Raw genomic sequence first — 23,065 nt, 5'->3', positions numbered from 1 at the left:
TAGATTACCCTATGGCAAAACACTTCCAAAATGTGCACAATAGTAATCCAGAAGGCCTAATGGTTGCAGGGTTTAGAAACGATCAAAAAGAGTATTCGGGGTGGTGACAGGTTAAAATTACTTTTACAGAGAGAAACATTATATATATATATGAGCTACAGGCCACAGTATACCCTGGGTTGAATGAAGAAATAGATTTCAGTCCTTTTTTGTGATATGCTTTCAATTTGAAATGTAACCACCTAGTGGACCTTCTCTGTATGTGCATGTATGTCATTCAGGTGTTTCTAATTAGCACCTATTAAAGAGGAAATTGTTTGATTGGAAAGCACACCCTGAAGAAGGTTGTTTGTGCCGCTACGCGTGGGTTGTTTTTTCCCCCATGTCTTTTACATTTTCTATTATGAAATAGCCAGTCAAATAAAGGCTTTTTATAAATTTCTAAAGAGAAGTGCCTTGGATTTCCTTCAACTACATTTAATTGAATTCCCGACCCCAAAGAACACCTTCAAAAACTTTTTTTGAACTCCTTGAGCACCCTGGACACTTTTCTCGTATACAAGCAGCAATTTGCATTTAAAGGAACAAACACAAAACGTTTGCTCATACCCCAAAAGGGTATGTAATAAATGACCTGGGGGTATTTCAAGCTGAAATTTCACAGACACATTCCGAGGACACCATATATTTATATTATATCTTGTGAAACGGGGCATAATATGTCACCTTTAAAATCAATCCTGAAATGAACTCGGAGCCAATGTAGTGAAGTCAATATGGGGGAAATGTGTTCCCACTTACGTGTACCTGTTAAAAGTCGAGCTGCAGCATTTTGCACTAACGGCAAGCGTGAGAGAGAGTCCTGGCCGACACCAACATGGAGGGCATTACAATAGTCTAAACGAGATCAAATAAAGACATGTATAACCCTTTCGAAGTCACTGAATGACAAAAAGACTTGACTTCAGATAAAAACTTAATTTTACTTGATTTTCTCAAGTTTAAAATATATGTGCATTATTACACACAGATTTTTAACAATGGGTTTATCATTGGTAAGTAGAAAGCCCAGATCAATGTTGGGTCAAAATCATGATTTAGTTCTTACTCTCATTAAAATGTAAGAAATTTAGGGCCATCCATGCTTTAATGTCCTCGAGGCAATCAGATTTAAAGGGCTGGAATATTTTTAGTTTTAACGCCAGCTCAATTTGTGTGTCGTCTGCATAATAATGACGTGTAATGCCATATTTCCTAAGAATGGACCCTAATGGGAGCATGTACGAGGAAAACAGCATTGGCCCGAGAATAGAGCCTTGAGGGACTCCACATTGAAGCGGTGCCGGCGGGGAAACAAAGTCTCCAAGGCGGACAAAGAAATTCCTGTCAGATAAACAGACTAAACCACTCCAAAGCAAAGCAATTTTATACCAACAACATGTTCTAACCGAGAGATTAAGATATGATCAATGGTGTGAAATGCAGCTGTCAGATTTAAAATCATAAGAATAGCCAAATCTCCTGAGTCTGTGACCAATAAGAGATCCTAGAAAACTTTTAAAAGTGCAGTTTCTGTGCTATAAAGAGCTTTAAAACCAGACTGATATACTTCTAAAACTCCATGTGAATCTAAAAATGATTGCAGCTGTATACAAACACCTTTCTCTAATACTTTAGAAATAAAAGGGAGTAGATTGGTCTAAAATTTGAGAGAACCGTAGTGTCCAGATTAGATTTTATTTTAACAGTTGTTGAACCACCGCATGTTTAAACTCACTTACTGACAGTGGCTTCTGTGTGTTAGTGAACAGAGGCTTGAATGCCATCAAACCACCACTTAGAAATGATCACACAAGAATGCAATTACTTGCATCAAACTGCTCTAAGTGTGCCAGTGTAAAACGGTACAGACCACAATAGGTCAACAGAAATTTCTAAGTCCATGTCACTTTTTTTTTTTTTTTGCAAATGAACGCTTGTTGCCTTAAATCTGCATAGCACCCTGTGCCACAATGTAGTCATAATCGCTGTTTCCAGCTTTCCAACGAGTGCAGCAGCGCCACGTCTAGTGTCTGCTTTCTCGCTGCAATCTTCAGCAATTTTTGCAAGTGATTCTTTAATTGTATTGTAGTTTTCATAGAGAGCTTTGGTGGAGTTGGCCTTACAGCTCCATCTTGTGGCTCACAGAGATTTAAAAGTCAAACTAATGTGAATGTAACTGTCATTACATTGACGCTCGGTTTCCTGGTTCTCCTCTGGTTGCTGAGGTTCATCAGGTGCATCATCATCTTTGCTTAAGCTCAACGGTGTCTTCACTGTCGCTAGCGCTGCTTGATTAGCAAAGCTAACATCTGTGTGATCATCAGTGCTGCCTGCTCATCATACTCAGCGGCGGCGCGACTAAAACTACATACTTCTGGATTTTTTTGTAAAGTGGCTAAATCTATTCTTTCTTTGTCCTTTTTTTCTTCTTTTTCGTTTGGCACTGCAACTTAGTTGCTGCCACTTCTCCATTTTATATTATAGTTTTTGCCACTTTTGGCTGTCTGCCCACAACAAATTCATGTTGTAACCGTTAGCACAGTTTTTTTTTTACTCAGCGCAGATGCATGACTTAAAAAACAAGTTCGGTATTTTACACTTAAAGCCCTGTTTTCAGATAGTTTCTGATGAAATAGACAGGTTAAGATTGAAATTTGGACACATGCTGCTGGCCCTGCTGGACTTTCAATCTTAAGTGTAAAATACCGAACTTGTCCTTTAAAGTGCATCTTAAAGGACTAGTGCTTACCTGGCACCAGACACAAATTCACAGACGGGCATTACATTTTTTGGGGGGGCACAAATGAGATCAACCTCATTGCATAATGACATTTAATAGATTATGTTCAAAAATGAACATTTATGATACAATGATAATGATCGATAGTGCATAATAATATATAATCAGGGGTGCACATAACTTGTTTGGTCTGGTTATCTAAGGAGCACCTGAGATGCCGCTTGTACTCACACACACTTTACACGGCACACTTATCCTACAAGCTGTCGTGATCACAAATGAAATGAGTAGTGCTTTATGTTTTTCAGGCAAGTCTAACTGTATTCAGTAATATTGTATCCAGTAATTGAATAATCAACTGTAAAATAGTCTTCACTGTATAAATTAAATATAATGTAATTAATACAATTTATCTGTGTTAAAGCTATAAAAGTGATTTTCTCTTTCTCTTTTGTTGTTTGATTAGCATTGGTTTAACATACAGCTGCGGGTATATTAGACTGCTATCATTTTAAGACCCAGGATCTTATGTATAACGCAGGATGAGCGCACAAAACAGCGCGCCAGTTGCAGTCTTGTTCTTGCGCTTGATGTTTAAACTGACAGTTTAAACCCATGCAAACTTAAAAACCCATGCAAATGATAAACTTTCGCTCCATGATGGGTAAACTTTGCAATTAATCCACGAAACACATGCGTCGCGAACCGAAACCAAATTCAGAATACAGGTTTGTGACTATTGTCTGCAAATTTCAACATTGTTGAAAAAAACAGATTTTTATTTTACAGATTTTCACATTGGAGCTGTGAGTGTAAATGTTCACGTACAAGTACGAATATTTATTGTACAAGTTCTCAAATTCACATCTACGTGCTCTCGAGTTTTGCTACTCATTTACCTTCATAGGACTGGTGGTGATTGGTGGGACGTGGAGTTGGTGAAGGGAGACAGGCTCGTCCAGGACGGGCACTAGGGACTCACCGGGCGGACCAGGCCCTCCAATGCCTGCCCGAGACTTATCACTGGTTAAGTTGGTGACCATGGGCACTCGCCTAATGCCCATATGGTTAGTCCGCCTGTGATTGTAAATCCAGGATACTCCACATTCTGCAATCCAGTCACCAAGAGAGGCCTTCAATATTAGATTACCATTTCATTTTTCATCAGGTTAAATATATAGGTGATAATAGGCTACCTGTGGCAACTTTAACTTCACTTTATTATCTGGCAAGTCTTGAAAATCAAACCTAGTCCATACATCAACAAATATACTGTAAAGCCGAATGAAGGGCTTTAATGCCGAGGCCTCCATGAATCAGGTGAGCAAGCAATGAGTCTTCTTCATGTGTAAAACCGGTTCTGTTCTAGGGCTGACTGGTTGTAGGCAAAAAATAAAATAAATAAATCTGGCCTTGTTTTCCTTTAAAAACTCCAAGTGTTGACAGTCTCGATCATTAAGAGCCTGATGGAAACAAAATTATATTTCATAAGGAGCAGTAAACATACATAATGTAAATTTCCAACAGCGTCATGTAAACGGCCCTAGTCCCCCTTGCAACCCTTTGTGTCCAATTTTATACTCGTAAACAAAGGACGGATGAGAATGCTAGGCAGTTTGACTTGCACTTCAAGAATTGAGCTATCGGTTGGAGAATAGGCACCACTAGGGGGAATATCTTACGGGATCAGTTTATTTTCGGGCTCTGTGTTGCAGGATTGCGTAGGGAACTTTGGGATATGGTTAGAGCGGCACCAGATTGTTCTGTCGGGGAGGTAAGGCGAGCAGGATCTGCAACCGTACAGTTCAAACCAGCCCCAGATACAACACAATTTATTGAGGAGAGCAAACACGAGGTCTTCTTGCAGTTTAAATGAGAAATATAGGAAATAATGGCCGGAGTGAAGGAGTGCAGAACTTACAGCCAAGCAGTGACAATGCAGTGCTCAAATGCGAAACATTTTCACATGAGTTTGTGTGTCCGGTCTCCAGCATTCATATAGAGAAGTCAATGGAACGAAAAGTGTAGCGTGACTTGCCCTTCGAGCGTCGTACTTTTTTATTATTAAAGTATAGATACATTTATTTTATTTTTATTACATTATTAAATGGTATTTTTTTCTAATCAAACAGTTTTCAGAACTTTAATGTTACAGAGGGAACGCATGAACAGAATAGCCCTGTTCTTAAGCCCTGGTTCAAATGTTTACCTCATTGCCTTGCCTTAAATTAAGACATTTCTCCAAAACAATAATACAAATTGTAAGGAAGAAGAAGAAAAAAAAACATTTTTGTAAAAATAGTTGATTAACTGCAGGTTAACTTACCATATGCAGTGAAAAAACAAGATTTAACAAGCACAATTAACTGTAAAACGCAGATTCTGTTGTCAAATGTTGCATTGTGTGTTGTTTAGTTAATGTTTAGTGCATTATTTCAGTGGTATGATTATTTCTACTCTGATGGTGTTTAGGGTTTGTGTGTGGAATATGGTATGGCGCTTTTCCATTACCAGTACCAGCTCGACTCGACTCAGCTCGTCTCAGCTCGTCTCGGCTCAGCTCGCGTTTCGCTCCGTTTTCCATTGCATAGTACTTCCACAATAGTACCTGGTGGTCGTCATAGCGACGCGACACACACCCGCTACCCACACACACAGGACAATGGAGGAAATCGAGTGTATGCTGTTTTACATAATATTAGTAATGGGTATATCACGCAATCTCTGGCAAAACTATTTAAAAATGCCGGGGTTATTCAGGATACTCCGTCTGGCGCTGCAATGTTGGCGCAGTGAATAGTGACGATTCTCGCTGACCAATCAGCAGTCTCCCGTGTGTCACGTCACGTTTTAGTATCGCCTCAGCTCGCCTCGGCTCGCTTAGAACCTCGCCGGAGGTGATACGAAAAAAAGTACCTGGAAGCAGGTACTGGTACAACTTTTACACAGTGGAAAACCAAACAGAGGCGAGTCGAGTCGAGGTGAGGCGAGCCAAGGCGAGCTGGTACTGTGCAGTGGAAAAGCGCCAGTATACTGTATGTGCAGGCCCGTCGCGACAAGGCAAGCAAACCAAGCAATTGCTTGGGGCCCCGAGCTGGCCTGGGGCCCCAAGACAACGACTGGTTAAGAATAAAATGCAACGACAAATTGCGTGAGGACCCCTTTGATAGTCAATGCAGTAAAGTGCAATGACACTCTTATCGGGATACCCCTCAAGAGGGCCCCTCTCGCTGACAGCAGCCAGCCAACCACGCGATCTCTGCGGCCGGCAAAATACAAAATCTCCTCGGTAGTCATAATGAAGCGGAATTATGCTTCAGGAAGCCAGAAAAGAAAAAGAAAAACAAGAAAGTGGTATGTAATAAATTACACTGGATAAAATAGCTCTACTTGTCTTGTACAAATGGTGTTATTTTGCAGCAGGTAGGCTAGCAAAAATATGTTTATGTTAGCTAACGTTACCTGCCTGACGGCAAATGCTGCTGGTAACGAACAGTTAGTGCAACTTTTCTTTTGCTGTAATGTGTTTTTTTAACGGGATAAGGAAGACGCAGATCTGTTCCAGAATCACTGTTTATCGTATTTAATGACATGACATTGCTATAGCTTGTAACAGGTTTTGATGAAAGTGGCATAGCATGCTATAGCCTACTAACTATTCCACCGTGATGATCTATTTGTGGGGGTTAGGAAAACCACACAATAAATTCTGTGCATCAAACATTAGCTTGGGATGATTTGAAGCATTGGTGGGCTAGTTGTGAAAGCAGCTGCATCCCTTCCCTTCTAATATCAAAATATGGAAATGCTAACATATCTTTTCGGTAACACCATGGGTTCATTCGGGGGGTCCATGTCCATTTTGCTTGGGGCCCCCAAATTCCTTCAAACGGCCCTGTGTATGTGTTTATTATCTCATGGAAAGATATTCCTCATTATGTCATCTTCAATATAAAGTAGAGATCTCCTGGAGACCTGCTGTCCTGCAGAGTTTCGTTCCAACCCTATTCAAACACAGCGAATCAAGGTCTTCGGGATCTCTGGAATATCACAGGCTGTTGTGTTGAAAATAAACTTGGCAGGACAGAGGGTCTCCAGGAGCAGGGATGTTTAGAAGCCAAGGATTGATATGTTGGTTTACAGTCATCAAAATGGCATCCCATAATGCCTCAAACATCACTAAAAACCACAGCTGCCACTTATTTGGGTTTGTTTAGAGAGAGAGGACGTTTTTTTTAGACGAGTATTTTTATAATACAAGAAGCATTGTGGGACTGATTGATGCCATTGCTCAGATGTTTAAAGCAGGACGTATACAGCAGCAAAATAGAAATTCACTGGGATTTTTTTCTCAAAAGTGATTTGTTCTACTAACTTCATGTAACAGGCCACATCTAAACGGTTTTCTCTTCCAGAAGGGACGATTTGCTTGTATCTCGCACACGCGCACACACACTATGTTTGCACTGCACAGACAGCAGTGGTGTGTTGTGTACATTGGATTAATGATTACTCCAGCACGGCTGGCATTGCTCTCCTCAGGAACCCAGAGGCATGAGCGGATCTGATCCAGATATAGAGATGGCAGATGCTCTCGGCTGCGTCACATCTCACATCTGCCAAACCCGTCCGTGTAGAGCTCAGAGATGACCAGCAGTGGCCCGTCCTCAACGCACACACGTGAACAAGTGCTTACAACACACTATTCACCCTATAAAGCCTATTGTATAATTTGATATGCGAGCCTTTAAATGATTAACATGATCAAGAAGCTTTGTTGTCTTTTGCACAATCTACTCTATGCCTTTTGTCGTCTGACTGATAGTTTAGAAAGTAAAAGGACTTGTAAAAACGTCCTCCGTCAGCTCGTGGTTCACGTGTCTTTCTGCCGTGAAATCTTTACTGATTTTTATAAAGTAAATGTACATTTTATATTGTTAGTTCTGTCATGACAACTCTGAGAGATTGGTAATGGATATGGAAATGTTAATGTGTTTGGTCTTGGTGGAATAGATCTGCTACACAGCAGAGCAGCAAATACTGAGACTTTCTACTGACAATACATTCACAGACATTGTAAGACATCCCACCAAAAGCAGGAGACAAGAGAAAAGTGCAGTTTTCCTCACACAAACGTCTTTTCCAAAGAGTTAAAGGCTGTGCAGACAATGCCAAATAAAACTGCAGAGTTGTGCAACGGCTGAACGAGACTATTGCTAGTTTTCATCCCATATAACCTCATATTATTTCCATTGCAAGAGTTTGACGAGCGAACGAATGGTTTTTCTTCCATTCGCAAAGCATTAGAATATAATACACCCCCCCCCCCCACACACACTTAATGTTTTTCTCATCACCACCTGTACAACTACCCACAATGCTTAATTTATATACTAAACATCTAAATTTGCTAGTTGTTGATTTTATCAACAATTATTGTTATTCAATATGGTATATCAAATATTATTGTCTATAGAGGGATATATAAATGAAATATATAATAGAGGGATTATACATGAAAGAAATAAAGGAGCTGCTGAGGAAAAGACCATGTATTATAGCATTGAAAGCTAATATATGCATGAACGCTCGACATTTGGCAGCCAAACTGAAACCAGTTTTTGATTTTGAGATCACATAATTCTGAACAGGCAAGGCAAGAGAACAAGGGTTTCAAATGTACTTACGAGAGCAAAGAGATGCATCATCATCATCGCCGTTTATTACCAGTCATTCCTCCATTGACCACACAGTAGCACAGGCACATTTAAAAACGGTTCAACAATATCTTAATGTTCCCTTTAAACAAAAACGATTTTGACTTACAAGCGACAATCAAATCGCTACTCTACACACTCAAAAATGTGGTTAGATCACTGAAAGCACGTGACATGGAAAACATGAACGTTTAGGCCTGGGACGCACATGACAGTTTCATAATTCATATGTTTTTCTCTAGCGATGATGACATTCTCTGGCAGTATGTCCCGGACAGCAAGAAACAGACATCAGCACATCAGAGATGCATACACACGCCACATGACTGCTGATGAAAGAAGATATACGTGATCTTACAGAAGTTAAACAGTGTTCTGAACACTGTATGCAATATTAAGGCAGGGTTTGTAGCACAGATTGTACTTTATTTCAACAGCGTTAAATGCAACACATAAAACTACAGACTTTGGTCACTTTTTGTAATCCATTAGCAAACAATCAAATGGGAAAATAACATTGTAAAGTACAAACAAGTAGAAGTCATGTGCTTTTTTGTCAGAGGTTCCTCAAGAGAAAACCGGTTTTAAAATGGCTCACGCATGTAATTCAGGCGGTGATCAATTTTAATACTTCAATACATTATGTTAGTTATGTGTAAACATTCATGTTACACCAAATATTCTTATAAAAAGCCAAAAGGCAACGTAAAATGCAAAACAATTCCTGGCAGAAAGTAAAAGGTTAGAGCCATGCTCCTCGGAGAGCTGAGTTTATGTTATACATACTTGTAGCCTGAGTGCATGTGTTTATGTAGTCGCTCTCGCTGACCCCAGATCTGCACTGGGAGTTATGAGGGGAAACTGAAGAGCGTTGAGGACCTCAGAAGTCACATGTCTATCCAACGGTGGCAGAGATTGAAGTTACAGACATTAGTGGAATAGTATAACATTAAACTATAACTAAATTAAACTAAAGTATAACCATTTCTTTCACTGGCGCACTCTTATTCTGTCACTGTCTTTTCTCAGGGCAGTTCTGTAGATATTTCAACACTTCAGATGCACTGCATTATTAAAACGTGGGCCAACTACACCATTAAAATGTGTCTTTGAGAACTTTCTTTTAATATTATAATAAATCAGTAAAATATGTTTTTTGGCATGTGGTGATATTTGAAGAAACAAGATGAAGTTTAGATATAATTTTTTTTTACAAAATCCTTAGGCATATATATTTTTGTAAAAATCCTTCTAATACTTTCACGCACTAAAACTCTTTCATGATGGCACTTACTGTATCAAACAATACCAAAGGGATATCATATATCAGCATGAATCTTTTCAAATTATAGTAATGATCAGTCATACAGCGGGAACACAGGAATAAGGCTTAGATTAAGCTTGCAACGACCGGGAATCCCATCTATGGTTAGAGGATGCATGATGTTTTCAAGGCTACAGCCGTGATGTTCACAGACACACGTCATCCTCGTTTCTTCATATGATACTTCATGCGCATCCCACAACAGTCTCTGATAGCAGGGGTGAGGAATTTGTACCAGATTCTCCAAAAATACGGCAAAAGGTTTAACATTTGTGCTTCATGGCAAGCTAGAGAGAGAGAGAGAGAGAGAGAGAGAGAGAGAGAGAGAGAGAGAGAGAGAGAGAGAGAGAGAGAGAGAGAGATATGTTATGAGTTTAATAAATATGTTGGTTAATTTGATAATACATTGAGAACAAAATGCATTTCCATACACCACTGTTCAAAACTGTTTTTCTTTTAAATAAGAATTATTATTTTGATTCAGCAAATATGCATTAAATTGATCAAAAGTGACAGTAAAGACATTTATAATGTTACAAAAGGTTTCTATTTCAAATAAATGCTGTTCTATTCTATTAATCAAAGAATCCAGAAAATCCGTTTTCAACATTAATAATCATAAATGTTTCTTGATCAGCAAATCATCCTATTAGAGTGATTTCTGAAGGATCATGTGACACTGAAGACTGCAGTAATGATGCTGAACATTCAGCTTTGATCACAGGAATAAATTACACTTTACAATATATTCCAATATAAAGCAGTTATTGTAAATTGTAATAATATTTCACAATATTACTGTTTTTGCTGTATTTTCTGCTTGGTGAACAGAAGAGACTTCTTTCAAAACCCTGAACACACAGTGGCATGTGTGTCTGTATGACAGCAGTCGCCACATGAAGGCAGCAAAGCAACACACATTGTTTTTCACCGGATGAAGTTTTGTAAAACCTACTTGAGCAGAATGTCTACGAGTGAACACACACGTGGCACATGTTACCTTGTGTGCAGTGTCAGCAAAATGCTGTGCGCTGTTCTTCATCTCGCCGGTCTTCTCCTCGGCGCGTCCCAGTCTCTCGCCGCGCTCGTTCAGAGCCTGACTGGCCTTCTGCACGGCACTGGTCACACTGTCTGCTGCCTCGTGAAGGATACTGGTCCCTACACAGAGCAAGAGAAACCAGCTGAGAGAAGAGACTTGCGGTGGTGTAACGCCACTATCCGTGAGAAAAAGAAGTATAAAAATATTCACTCTAAAATAATCATTTACTTTAAAAGAATATACTTGTTAACAAACATGTTACTTCAATGAGCTCATTGTTTCTGCTTTAATTATTACATTGTTTAATTTAATACATTTTAGCTAACTGTGATTTGTATATGTACATTTCTGAAATGCATAACGTAGACAGTTGTAAATTGTAATGTGGTCTCATGCATTTTCTGGAAAGCTGCTTTGAAAAGATGTGTATTGTAAAAAGCGATATACAAATAAATGTGAATTGATCTGAAGTGCGATGATTAAATGTAATATTTTCAGACATTTAATTGCATGATATATAAAATTAAATGAATATTGTTTTTTGACTGTCTAAAGTAGGACTAAACCACACTCTTTATATGCAATTTAATAATTACTTTTATTTTCTTTGAAATTTAAAATACATTCAGCTTAAAATGTTCTGCCGAATGCATTTAATGCAAATTAAAATACACTGTAATGTAATTTATATTGAAACTTGTATGTCATGCATTTAATTTAGGGCAGTCAATAGATACACATTTTTTGTTCACGATTAATCACACCCTTTTGTTAACTGTACGACTCTTGTACATCACAGCAATCATCTTTACCACATTGAGATGCCAAAAAAACAACAACTAAAAAACATTCTGAATGTGAGTGGAAACAACATGAATTTACTGAAATGGATCCGTGCACGTACACCGTTTGTTTGCGCATCAATTATAAATACTGTAGGACTGTACGTCACTGCAATCGTCTTTACAATTCGCAATCTTCAAAACTTTACTAGCGAGACGCTGGTTTGCTTTATCCAGTCGATTACCGTAGTCCTACAATATTTATAATTGATGCGCAAACAAACGGTGTGCGTGCACGGATACATTTCAGTAAATTCATGTATATCATCTGGCTATACAGCGGTTGGATGTTTTGATGTTGCGTTCAGTCTGTATTTCACACCAGGTGATGCATGAGGGCTCACACTCTTCAGAAACAATCACAGAATACGACAGAGCTCATGTTTTAAAGCTAAACACACACTGGAATGAAAAATGCACTGAAAACTGGCAGCGAGTCACTGTTCTCTCTTCCATATATGATGTAATAAGCCTGGTTTTCTTTACATTTAGCGCTGTTTTGGACTTTGAAAGCATTTGTTTGGAAAATTGGACAGTAAACTTTCCCAGAGTTTAGCGGCTTAAAATGATCTTGTTGCAAACAGAAAAACGAAATCGGGTTAAAGGGTTAAAATATACATTTCCACCTACCAGGGTTACAGGCGTTTGCACCAACTGCGTGACGTAAATTGCGCTAATGACGTAAATTTGCACGTCTTATTAATTTATTTGCGTTATTTCACAATTGCAGGCAGTAGATCCTTTTCCTATTTAGCACCTAAACTTTGGAATGGTCTTCCTAACCTTGTTTGGAAAGCAGACACACTCTGTCAGTTTAAATATAGACTTAAAACACATCTCTTTAACTTGATGTACTCACATGATGTACTCGTTACATCATAAGAAGAATGGCATCTACGCTGATATTAGTCTCTCTGTTTATCCCGAGATTTACTATATTCAGCCGGATCCGGGCCGTATCTAGATCAGATGTGGACCTGTGCCTAGACAAGACCACAACACATGATGTAGTCAGCCGTATCCAGGCCGTATCCAGATCAGATGTGGACCTGCGCCTAGACAAGACCACAACACATGATGTAGTCAGCCGGATCCGGGCCGTATCGAGATCAGATGTGGACCTGCGCCTAGACAAGACCTCAACACATGATGTAGTCAGCCGGATCCGGGCCGTATCCAGATCAGATGTGGACCTGCGCCTAGACACGACCACAACACATGATGTAGTCAGCCGTATCGAGATCAGATGTGGACCTGCGCCTAGACAAGACCTCAACATATGATGTAGTCAGCCGTATCGAGATCAGATGTGGACCTGCGCCTAGACAAGACCTCAACATATGATGTAGTCAGCCGTATCGAGATCAGATGTGGACCTGCGCCTAGACAAGACCTCAACATATGATGTAGTCAGCCGTATCCGGGCCATATCGAGATCAGATGTGGACCTGCGCCTAGACACGACCACAACGCATGATGTAGTCAGCCGTATCGAGATCAGATGTGGACCTGCGCCTAGACAAGACCTCAACATATGATGTAGTCAGCCGTGTCCAGATCAGATGTGGACCTGCGCCTAGACAAGACCACAACACATGATGTAGTCAGCCGGATCCAGATCAGATGTGGACCTGCGCCTAGACAAGACCACAACACATGATGTAGTCAGCCGTATCCGGGCCGTATCGAGATCAGATGTGGACCTGCACCTAGACAAGACCTCAACATATGATGTAGTCAGCCGTATCCGGGCCGTATCCAGATCAGATGTGGACCTGCGCCTAGACAAGACCTCAACATATGATGTAGTCAGCCGTATCGAGATCAGATGTGGACCTGCGCCTAGACAAGACCTCAACATATGATGTAGTCAGCCGTATCCGGGCCGTATCGAGATCAGATGTGGACCTGCGCCTAGACACGACCACAACGCATGATGTAGTCAGCCGTATCGAGATCAGATGTGGACCTGCGCCTAGACAAGACCTCAACATATGATGTAGTCAGCCGTGTCCAGATCAGATGTGGACCTGCGCCTAGACAAGACCTCAACATATGATGTAGTCAGCCGTATCCAGATCAGATGTGGACCTGCACCTAGACAAGACCACAACACATGATGTAGTCAGCCGTATCGAGATCAGATGTGGACCTGCACCTAGACAAGACCACAACACATGATGTAGTCAGCCGTATCGAGATCAGATGTGGACCTGCGCCTAGACAAGACCACAACACATGATGTAGTCAGCCGTATCGAGATCAGATGTGGACCTGCGCCTAGACAAGACCTCAACATATGATGTAGTCAGCCGGATCCGGGCCGTATCGAGATCAGATGTGGACCTGCGCCTAGACAAGACCACAACACATGATGTAGTCAGCCGTATCTGGGCCGTATCCAGATCAGATGTGGACCTGCGCCTAGACAAGACCACAACACATGATGTAGTCAGCCGGATCCGGGCCGTATCGAGATCAGATGTGGACCTGCGCCTAGACAAGACCTCAACACATGATGTAGTCAGCCGGATCCGGGCCGTATCGAGATCAGATGTGGACCTGCGCCTAGACAAGACCACAACACATGATGTAGTCAGCCGTATCTGGGCTGTATCGAGATCAGATGTGGACCTGCGCCTAGACACGTCCACAACGCATGATACTAGACTCTCCCTGTGAAGACCTTGTCGACATGACAGCCATCGGCACTGATCCTCAACAAAGACCAAAAGAACCAGACTGGTCCTCCACGCAGACCCTATGACCAGTGAAGGATTACAAATGTATTAAATGTTTAATTTAGTTTTTCCACTGCAATAGTATATAAACTGATAAAGTTTAGTAGACTGATTTATTCCTGCAATGCCAGCAAGAGATTCCTGCCAGACCTGTTTTCTCCATTGTAAGTTAAATGAACAGAATCTCACCTTTTGTTTTCCTAATGGCCTTTGGAGCCTTAATGGCTCTTGGAGCCTCTGGCCCAGACCTTGCTGATTGGATTAGTATCACTGATCACTGTTATGCTGATGAGATCAGGAAATCTCTGTAAGAGATTTGACTCAGGTACGAACCTCATTTACATGCTTTGTTTAGAATCTCCTCCTTCATGTAAATCCCTCCCCCTTGGAATGTATTTAAACTACCAATGTAAACTGTTTTAGTTAGACTGATTTTGGAAGACCGTTAGGTCTAGACTGATTTTGGACGAACTTGCAGCCGTGCTCAATAAATAACAACTTCTGAACCCGATCCCAACTGTCTCACTGGTCCTTGTTTCGATCAAAAGAAAACTTTACAACACCAGCTTCAGCTCCATACCAGCATGATGAATCATAATGACACGGTGTTCGTTCGTTGTTTTCTCCACTCTGTCACCTGATGGAGTTTGGGTTAATTTCCACGGTCGCCTCTGGCTTGCTTAGTTGGGGACAATTAATTTTTCAACAATATTATTAATCTGAAGTTTGATCAGTACTGATGCTTTTGTATGAGGAGGACCATAACATCACTGCTTTCTGCAGAACTGCTTTATAGATGAAATAAACTAATTTAATAATTGATGATCAGCTGAACAATAAAACTGTTTTCCTTTACAGCAGCTGGACAGCCGAATTGAATCCTCATTGAATCCAATGAGTTTCCATCATTGAATAATTTTCCTGTTATCACTGTAAAGCTGCTTTGAAACAATCTGTATTGTATAAAGCGCTATATAAATAAAGGTGACTTGATTTGCAATTCTCACTTTATAACACACAATTGCGCCTTTATCACGCAATTCTCACTTTATAACACACAATTGTGACTTTATATAATGCAATTCTCACTTTATAACACACAATTGTGACTGTATATCACGCAATTCTCACTTTATAACACAATTGTGACTTTATATCATGCAATTCTCACTTTATATCACACAATTGTGACTTTATATCACGCAATTCTCACTTTATAACACACAATTGCGACTTTATATCATGCAATTCTCACTTTATAACACACAATTGTGACTTTATATCACGCAATTCTGAGATAAAAAGTCACAATTACCTTTTTTATTTTTTATTTTGTGGTGGAAAAACAAGCTTCCATATAATGTGTTGTAGTATCATGTGACAAATAATTTGAACTTTAAAATGACATGATTTCAGCTAGAGTTATCATGAATAAACATTACCAGGAATATGTGACTTTCAGCTCACAATCAGGTGTTTGCTCAGCTTTAAATGGATCAGTGTACTGAACCCTGCCAGGCAACAGAATACAGGCCTCTGAACCCACAGCAACCGCGACTCTATTTCCCACAATAACACAGTCCGTGAGTCTAAAAGAATAAAGACAAGAAGCAACACTAAAAGCTGTTATTTATTAAGTGGGAGGATTAACTGGCAGGGAAGAGAAGGAAGGGTGCTTCCCCAAGACACAGTTAAAATAGCATCAGCACCCTCCTCGACAGAAGAACACTTTAATTGTAGCATACAAATGTAAACTGTCTGAGCTTTAGATTTGGTACGGTGTGATATAACTGTTTGCAAAGTTTCAAACATCAAAGTGTAGATGAATGGCATTAGTGTCTCCCAAATGAAAGAATTGATTCTAAAACGAGTCAGTAATTCCAGTCTTATTTTCTGCTCGAACATGCGTAGGTTTGTGACTAATTTGCATAATGCTAGGCTAAGATTTTCATTGGCTGTCAGCAAACAATATTTACTTTGCCCCGCCCTCAAACACTATAGTTGTATCTGAGACTGGAAGAGTTTGGTTCGTATTGTCCATGTCGAGAAGACGCTGTTTTCTGCGCTGCAAATGCAAATCCACTTTACATGCACTTCAAGAGGATGAGATTGATACGGTAAAACCGACACCATTGTTACTGTTCGTATCACTGTGTATCAAATGCTGAGGAAGAGCTGAAATTCAGATGTGTTAATGGATGTTACTATTCTGACACACGCTCTAAGCAGTAGACCAATCACAACAGACTGGGCCATCTGACCAATCAGAGCAGAGTAGACCAATCACAACAGACTGGGCCATCTGACCAATCAGAGCAGAGTAGACCAATCACAACAGACTGGGCCATCTGACCAATCAGAGCAGAGTAGACCAATCACAACAGACTGGGCCATCTGACCAATCAGAGCACTGAGAATATAGCTGATGCTGCAATGTATATTATGAGAAAAAGGTTCAGCAAAAAGAGGAGGCGTGTTTCGGAGCAAACGTTTCCAATCAGAGCACCGTGTTCCTGTTGCTATTTTGCGGTTTCAGAAAACAATTCCGCCACTGACCAGGAGAAACCCAGTCTAAAGTCAGTGGTGCCTTATTCAGATGCTATTTTAAGGGCACATGCTTGGCATATATAGCGTGTGCACAACAGCATACACTTTGCTTCTCTCATCTACACAGACACAGCAGTTCATATTTTTGCAAACCATAACATAATTCCAAGGAAAAAATATTACACACGAGGGAAATCATTGTGGTGTCCATGAAGATGTGAAAAACTAGGCATAAATCTATCTTACACATTTACCCAAATTATTCAGGCTAATTGTAGTAATGACGGATCAAACCTGTTTGATTAATAGTCACAAGACACATCGGTATATAAGGACAAAGATCTGACAAAGTGGGTTATCCGTCAAGAACCAGGAAAAAAAAATCTGAAGACTGCAAAATCACCGTTACCATCATGTAAATTGCGTGCGCCGGCAAATCCGCCGTTATAATAGCAATCCGCCATGGAACAAGCGCGCCGGCTCTTAAAGGGAATGTGAGAGGGCGCTCTGATTGGTTTATTTCACGTTACGCCCAAACCACACCTATGAGTAATGAAGCGACTTCAGACCAACACATTTTAGATTTGCGTAGGATCCACTAGTGGTGTCAACAATAATCGATTCGGCGATGCATCGCAATGCGGGATATGCACGATTCAGCATCGATGCGGCAAAGTGCCATAATCGATTATGTCACTGTTTATTTTCTGGCCTTGAGTTGGACAATAAAGTTGTGAAGTTTATTACTTCCGTGGGCATAACAACAACAACAATCAAGACGGAGGCGGAGGGAGATGACCGCGATAGACGGGTAATTAAAAACGCACCCAAAGCTTGGAAAAGCGGACATCTGGGCACATTTCGATTCTACGAAGTTAATGGGAAACTTAACAAGACGAGGCTGAACACAGGAGCGCAGCTTCGCGGCTGAGACACGAATAGACTATTATTAACTTAAAGCTTTACTCTTAAACACAAAAGGCACGTCCATTTTAATAATAAAAAAAATATTTATTAAACAAACCAGATCAAGAGCAAAAACGAAATAAAGTGCATAACTGAAAAATAAAGCATAGGCTCAAAACTAATACAAACAGTGGCACTGCGCGAGTGCGCGCATTGGGCTCCAATAATATGTTCCCGTCTTCTAAAAAAAAATGCTGCCGATGTCTTTGTTTACATGGTAGAAGAGGACTGACTATGAATTAAACGGTCTCTCAATTAAATATATAAAATTCAGCAAACCTTAGTAGCCTACTTTCTTCAATCTGTCTCTCTTCTCCAGTGGGTTGGGATAATCCAAAAGAAGTGAAAACAAGGGGGGTGTTCTGAAGACAGACTGTTACCTGTGAAACAGGGGTGATCTGAAAACACCCCCATTAGCAATTAGTGCTTTCCACCTGATGAAATGAACGCGGCAAAACTGATGAAATGAACGCGCAAAACGAATGAAATGAACGCGGCAAAACTGATGAAATGAACGCGGCAAAACTGATGAAATGAACGCGCAAAACGAATGAAATGAACGCGGCAAAACTGATGAAATGAACGCGCAAAACGAATTAAATGAACGCGGCAAAACTGATGAAATGAACGCGGCAAAAAATCGACCAATCAGAATTTTGGTCAAGCCAGAACGTATCGACCAACAATCGACTAATCGATTGGGAGATTACAGCCCTAGAAAGCAGTGATTTATGTTTTCTTTTTCAGGTTTGAAAATGCCATATACAATACCCTGTAGCTACCATTCAATTTTATTTTGTTTAATGACATTTATGTCAAAGATACAGCAGTGATAATGGTAGTGATAATACACACATAGCAGCCAATAAAATCTGTTGTTCAATATATGACTGCTTGTATTGCCTCATGACTGATGAAAAATTTGCCTTGTTGTGTGCAGTAGAATTTTGATGCATCGCAATGCATCGTAGAATCGAATTGAATCGAATCGTTAGCTGGTGAATCGTAATCGAATCGAATTGTGAGGGCAGTGCCAATGCACACCCCTAGGATCCACCCACATTGTTACTTGCGTTCACCCGCGCCGCTACCCATGGGCCCAGTCCGGGCCCGCCCATTTTGACCCAGGCCAAGGGCCGTTGCTAGACTCGTGTAAATCTGCTGTGCCCCAGTAAATCTGAAGTTTGAGTTTAACAATTTATTTTATTTGTCAGTGTATTAAATAGAAATCATATTATAGGGAAATAGAAATTATCTATTCACAACGTAGTAATAAAATAATCAACGCACAGTTTAACTGAAAACAGAAGCTGACCCGTGCAACAGAAATCCATGTCCGCGCGCGTCTGTGTTTCCTAGCAACTGCAGCACGCACACATCTGAGCACACCGATGTGGTTGGTACGCTATTGAGGTGTATAGGCTATGAAAACATGACGAAACAAAAGTTTGTAAATAATACAAATAATCTTATTTTGATTCGTTATTGGCTTCTGTAGATGGACTTTTGCAGAAATGTAGAAATCTACTGAGTCGCTGTCCTCAGTGCCGCAGAAAAGCGCTAAAACGGAGATGAAAGGGAACCCGTTTTTTTTTTTAACTGGCTTATTTTAACTGGCCCATCTACAATCAAAATCCTGGCGCCGCTAGTGCTTGCGTTTCGCATTTGATAATAAAGAAGAAACGTGATTTATGTGACTTTGAACGTGGCATGGTTGTTGATCCAAGTATTTCAGAAACTGCTGATCTACTGGGATTTTCACACACGACCATCTCTAGGGTTTACAGAGAATGTCCAGTAAGTGTCAGTTCTGTGGGCAAAAATGCCTTGTTGATGCCAGAGGTCAGATGCTGATAGAAAGGCAACAGTAACTCAAATGGTTACAATCGAGGTCTGCAGAAGAGCATCTATGAACACACAAACACAGCTGAAGGAGAGCGTGTACAGTATGTTCGAATGGGGCGTCTCACCTCCCAGCAGTTTGGAGTGGCAGTTGATAAACTCAGGTTTTCTTTCGGGGATGAACCGCTGACATGTGTGATGGAGGATCTGGACAAACATGCACTTCTCTCCAGCTGAACCTGCTATCCACTGGTCAGATCCATGCTCAAATATCAGGTCAAACTCAGCGCAATCCTAAACATTGTTGGATGAAGGGAAGTAGTCAAAGATCAATACCATCAAAACAGCCAACAGCCATCTCAGAAAGATGGAAATGGAGAAGATCTACTCACTCGCATGGGGTTGAGCCCGTTCACCTGCCGCAGCTGATCGATGGTCCATTGTGTTCTCCTGACAAAAGAGGATGAGCCCTCAAACTGCTTCACTTTTGTGAGGAAAACTTGTGCTGGTTTCTTATTGGTAACTGAAACGAAAAGGAAAACACTACTGGTCAATAGTGTGGAATAATTAAAATTTTTAATGTTTATAAAAGAAGTCACCAAGGCTGTATTTATTTGATCAGGAATAAAGTAAAAATTGTATTATTATCATAGACTGTATTAATAAATATTGATTTATTTACTTTTTTTCAATTTGAATATTTAAAATCTATTGTGTGTAATGTAGATATAAAATTGTATTTATTTCCTGTGATTAAAATCTGAATTTTCAGCATCTTTACTCCAGTCTTCAGTGTCACATGATACTTCAGAAATCATTCTAATATCATGATTTGATGCTCAAGAAACATTTCTTCTTATTATTATTATTATCATCAATGTTGAAAACCAGTGATACCCCAATGTTTGAATGGTAGTGGATAATAATAATAATAATACATATTGTAATTCAGAAAGGATGCATTAAATTGATGGAAAGTGACAGTATTTATGTTACAAAATAATTATATGTCAAATAAATGCTGTTCTTTTGAAATTTTTATTCATTAAAGTCTCCTGAAAATATGTAGCGTAGGAAATATTATGCAGAAAAATAAACACTGATAATAAGAACCATTATCAAAAATTGAGCACCAATAATAATGAATAAATATAGCTGCAAGCAGCAATCACCGGGGCCAAGCGCAAGCAAGACGACAAGACATGCCAAAGTGGCTGGAAGTGAGAGACCAACTGCAGCAAGGAGCAATTGAAGACATTTAAAGATGAATTTTGGCAAAATGGTTGAAAAATCACATACATTAACTAAAAATATGATTATCACTTTCGACCAATAGGTGGCGCAGTTACGAAACTGATGTGATGTGGTCAGAGTGAAGTGACAATGACACTTACAAAGTTTGGTGTCAATATGTCAAGGCATTGCAGATATAAAGCCTGAATAGTCATTTTGGCATCATGCCTCAACTTTGCCACTGCGGTATACGAAAACGGTTTCGTCTATCGACACGAAATCCATAACTTTTACTCGGCACGGTCTGGAGATGACACGATCCGATTTTGGTGAAAATCGGACCTTCGGTCTAGGAGGAGTTCGAAAAAGTAGGTTTTAAAAGAAAATAAAGATGGCGGACAGGAAGTTTGGCTGACTATGGCAAAATTGGTATCTATGTTTTCAGCATAACCCAAGGAATCTATTGAGATCAGTGTCATTACTATAGGCAAATTTATTCAAAAGTTATTAGCATTTTTGGAAATTTCATTATAACTTTTGACCAAAAGGTGGCGGTGTCTCATAAATTTTTGAGTACCTTTAGGGCGTTGTACTGATGACCCATACTGAGTTTCGTAACGATACGTTCATGCGTTCATAAAATACAGCATTTTAGCACATAATTCAAAATGGCCGACAGCCAAAATGGCCGATATGGGAAAATTGGATATCAGTCAACTCAGCACGACGCCCTGAATCTAACGAGACCACTTTTGTGATTTTTGGACAAACCGTTCAGAAGTTATAAGCAAAAACATAAATTCTTCATATCTCCGGACCAGTAGGTGGCGCTGTGCCGAAACGCAGCATGTAGCCTCAAGTCATGCTTGTGATGACATGTACCAAATTTGGTCTGAATCCGATAAAGCGTTGTGGAGATACGGCCTTACGTCTGTTTTCGCAAGCGCTACGTAAAATTTATTTGCGCGGTATTCGAGAACGGTAATTCGAATCAACTTGAATTCCATAACTTTTGGTCGTCAAGGTCTGGAGATGATCTGGTTCATTTTTCGTGAAATTCGGAGCAACGGCCTAGGAGGAGTTCGAAAAAGTAGGTTTTTCGGAAAATTCAAAATGGCGGGAAAACTATTATGACGGAAAATGACGTCATAGGGTGCAGTCGAATCGTCATGAGCTCAGGAATCAGAGGAAAAAAGAATTTTGTTTCTAGCCCTTGTGGTTCAAAAGTTATTAGCATAAACATGAGTGAAACTTTGGACAGCTGGTGGCGCTAGAGGGAATGAGTTGGAGACTCCAAATTTGCTATGGTGATAGTTCAGGCTGTCCTCTATCACTGTGCCAATTTGTATAAGTTTCCCGCAAACGGTTCTATAGGCTGCCATAGACGCCCAGTCGGAAGAAAAAGAAAAAAAAGAAAAAGAAAAAGAAAAAGAAGAAATATAGCTGCAAGCAGCAATCACCGGGGCCAAGCGCAAGCAAGACGACAAGACATGCCAAAGTGGCTGGAAGTGAGAGACCAACTGCAGCAAGGAGCAATTGAAGACATTTAAAGATGAATTTTGGCAAAATGGTTGAAAAATCACACACAATAACTAAAAATATTATTATCACTTTCGACCAATAGGTGGCGCAGTTACGAAACTGATGTGATGTGGTCAGAGTGAAGTGACAATGACACATACAAAGTTTGGTGTCAATATGTCAAGGCATTGCATATATTAAAGCCTGAATAGTCATTTTGGCATCATGCCTCAACTTTGCCACTGCGGTATATGAAAACGGTTTCGTCTATCGACACGAAATCCATAACTTTTACTCGGCATGGTCTGGAGATGACACGATCCGATTTTGGTGAAAATCGGACGTTCGGTCTAGGAGGAGTTCGAAAAAGTAGGTTTTAAAAGAAAATAAATATGGCGGACCGGAAGTTTGGCTGACTATGGCAAAATTGGTATCTATGTTTTCAGCATAACCCAAGGAATCTATTGAGATCAGTGTCATTACTATAGGCAAATTTATTCAAAAGTTATTA

General features: G+C 40.1%; 1 protein-coding gene across 1 annotated transcript in view; it reads right to left on the bottom strand.

The window, feature by feature from the left end:
• Positions 1 to 8,306: 8,306 nt before the first annotated feature.
• The window catches only part of stxbp6 (syntaxin binding protein 6 (amisyn)), a 57,590-nt gene continuing 42,831 nt past the window's right edge, over positions 8,307 to 23,065 (bottom strand). Inside the window, exons 3-6 of the mRNA XM_079633104.1 lie at positions 20,193 to 20,323; positions 19,929 to 20,094; positions 10,824 to 10,981; positions 8,307 to 10,110 (exon numbers count right to left, since the gene is read on the bottom strand). Of these exons, the coding sequence (XP_079489230.1) occupies positions 10,087 to 10,110; positions 10,824 to 10,981; positions 19,929 to 20,094; positions 20,193 to 20,323 (479 nt within the window). The 3' untranslated portion in view covers positions 8,307 to 10,086. The remainder of the gene's footprint in view (positions 10,111 to 10,823; positions 10,982 to 19,928; positions 20,095 to 20,192; positions 20,324 to 23,065) is intronic.

Source organism: Phoxinus phoxinus (genome assembly GCF_949152265.1).
Source record: "Phoxinus phoxinus genome assembly, chromosome: 13".
NCBI classification, from domain to species: Eukaryota; Metazoa; Chordata; class Actinopteri; order Cypriniformes; family Leuciscidae; genus Phoxinus; species Phoxinus phoxinus.
This window is presented reverse-complemented; position numbering and strand designations above follow the sequence as displayed.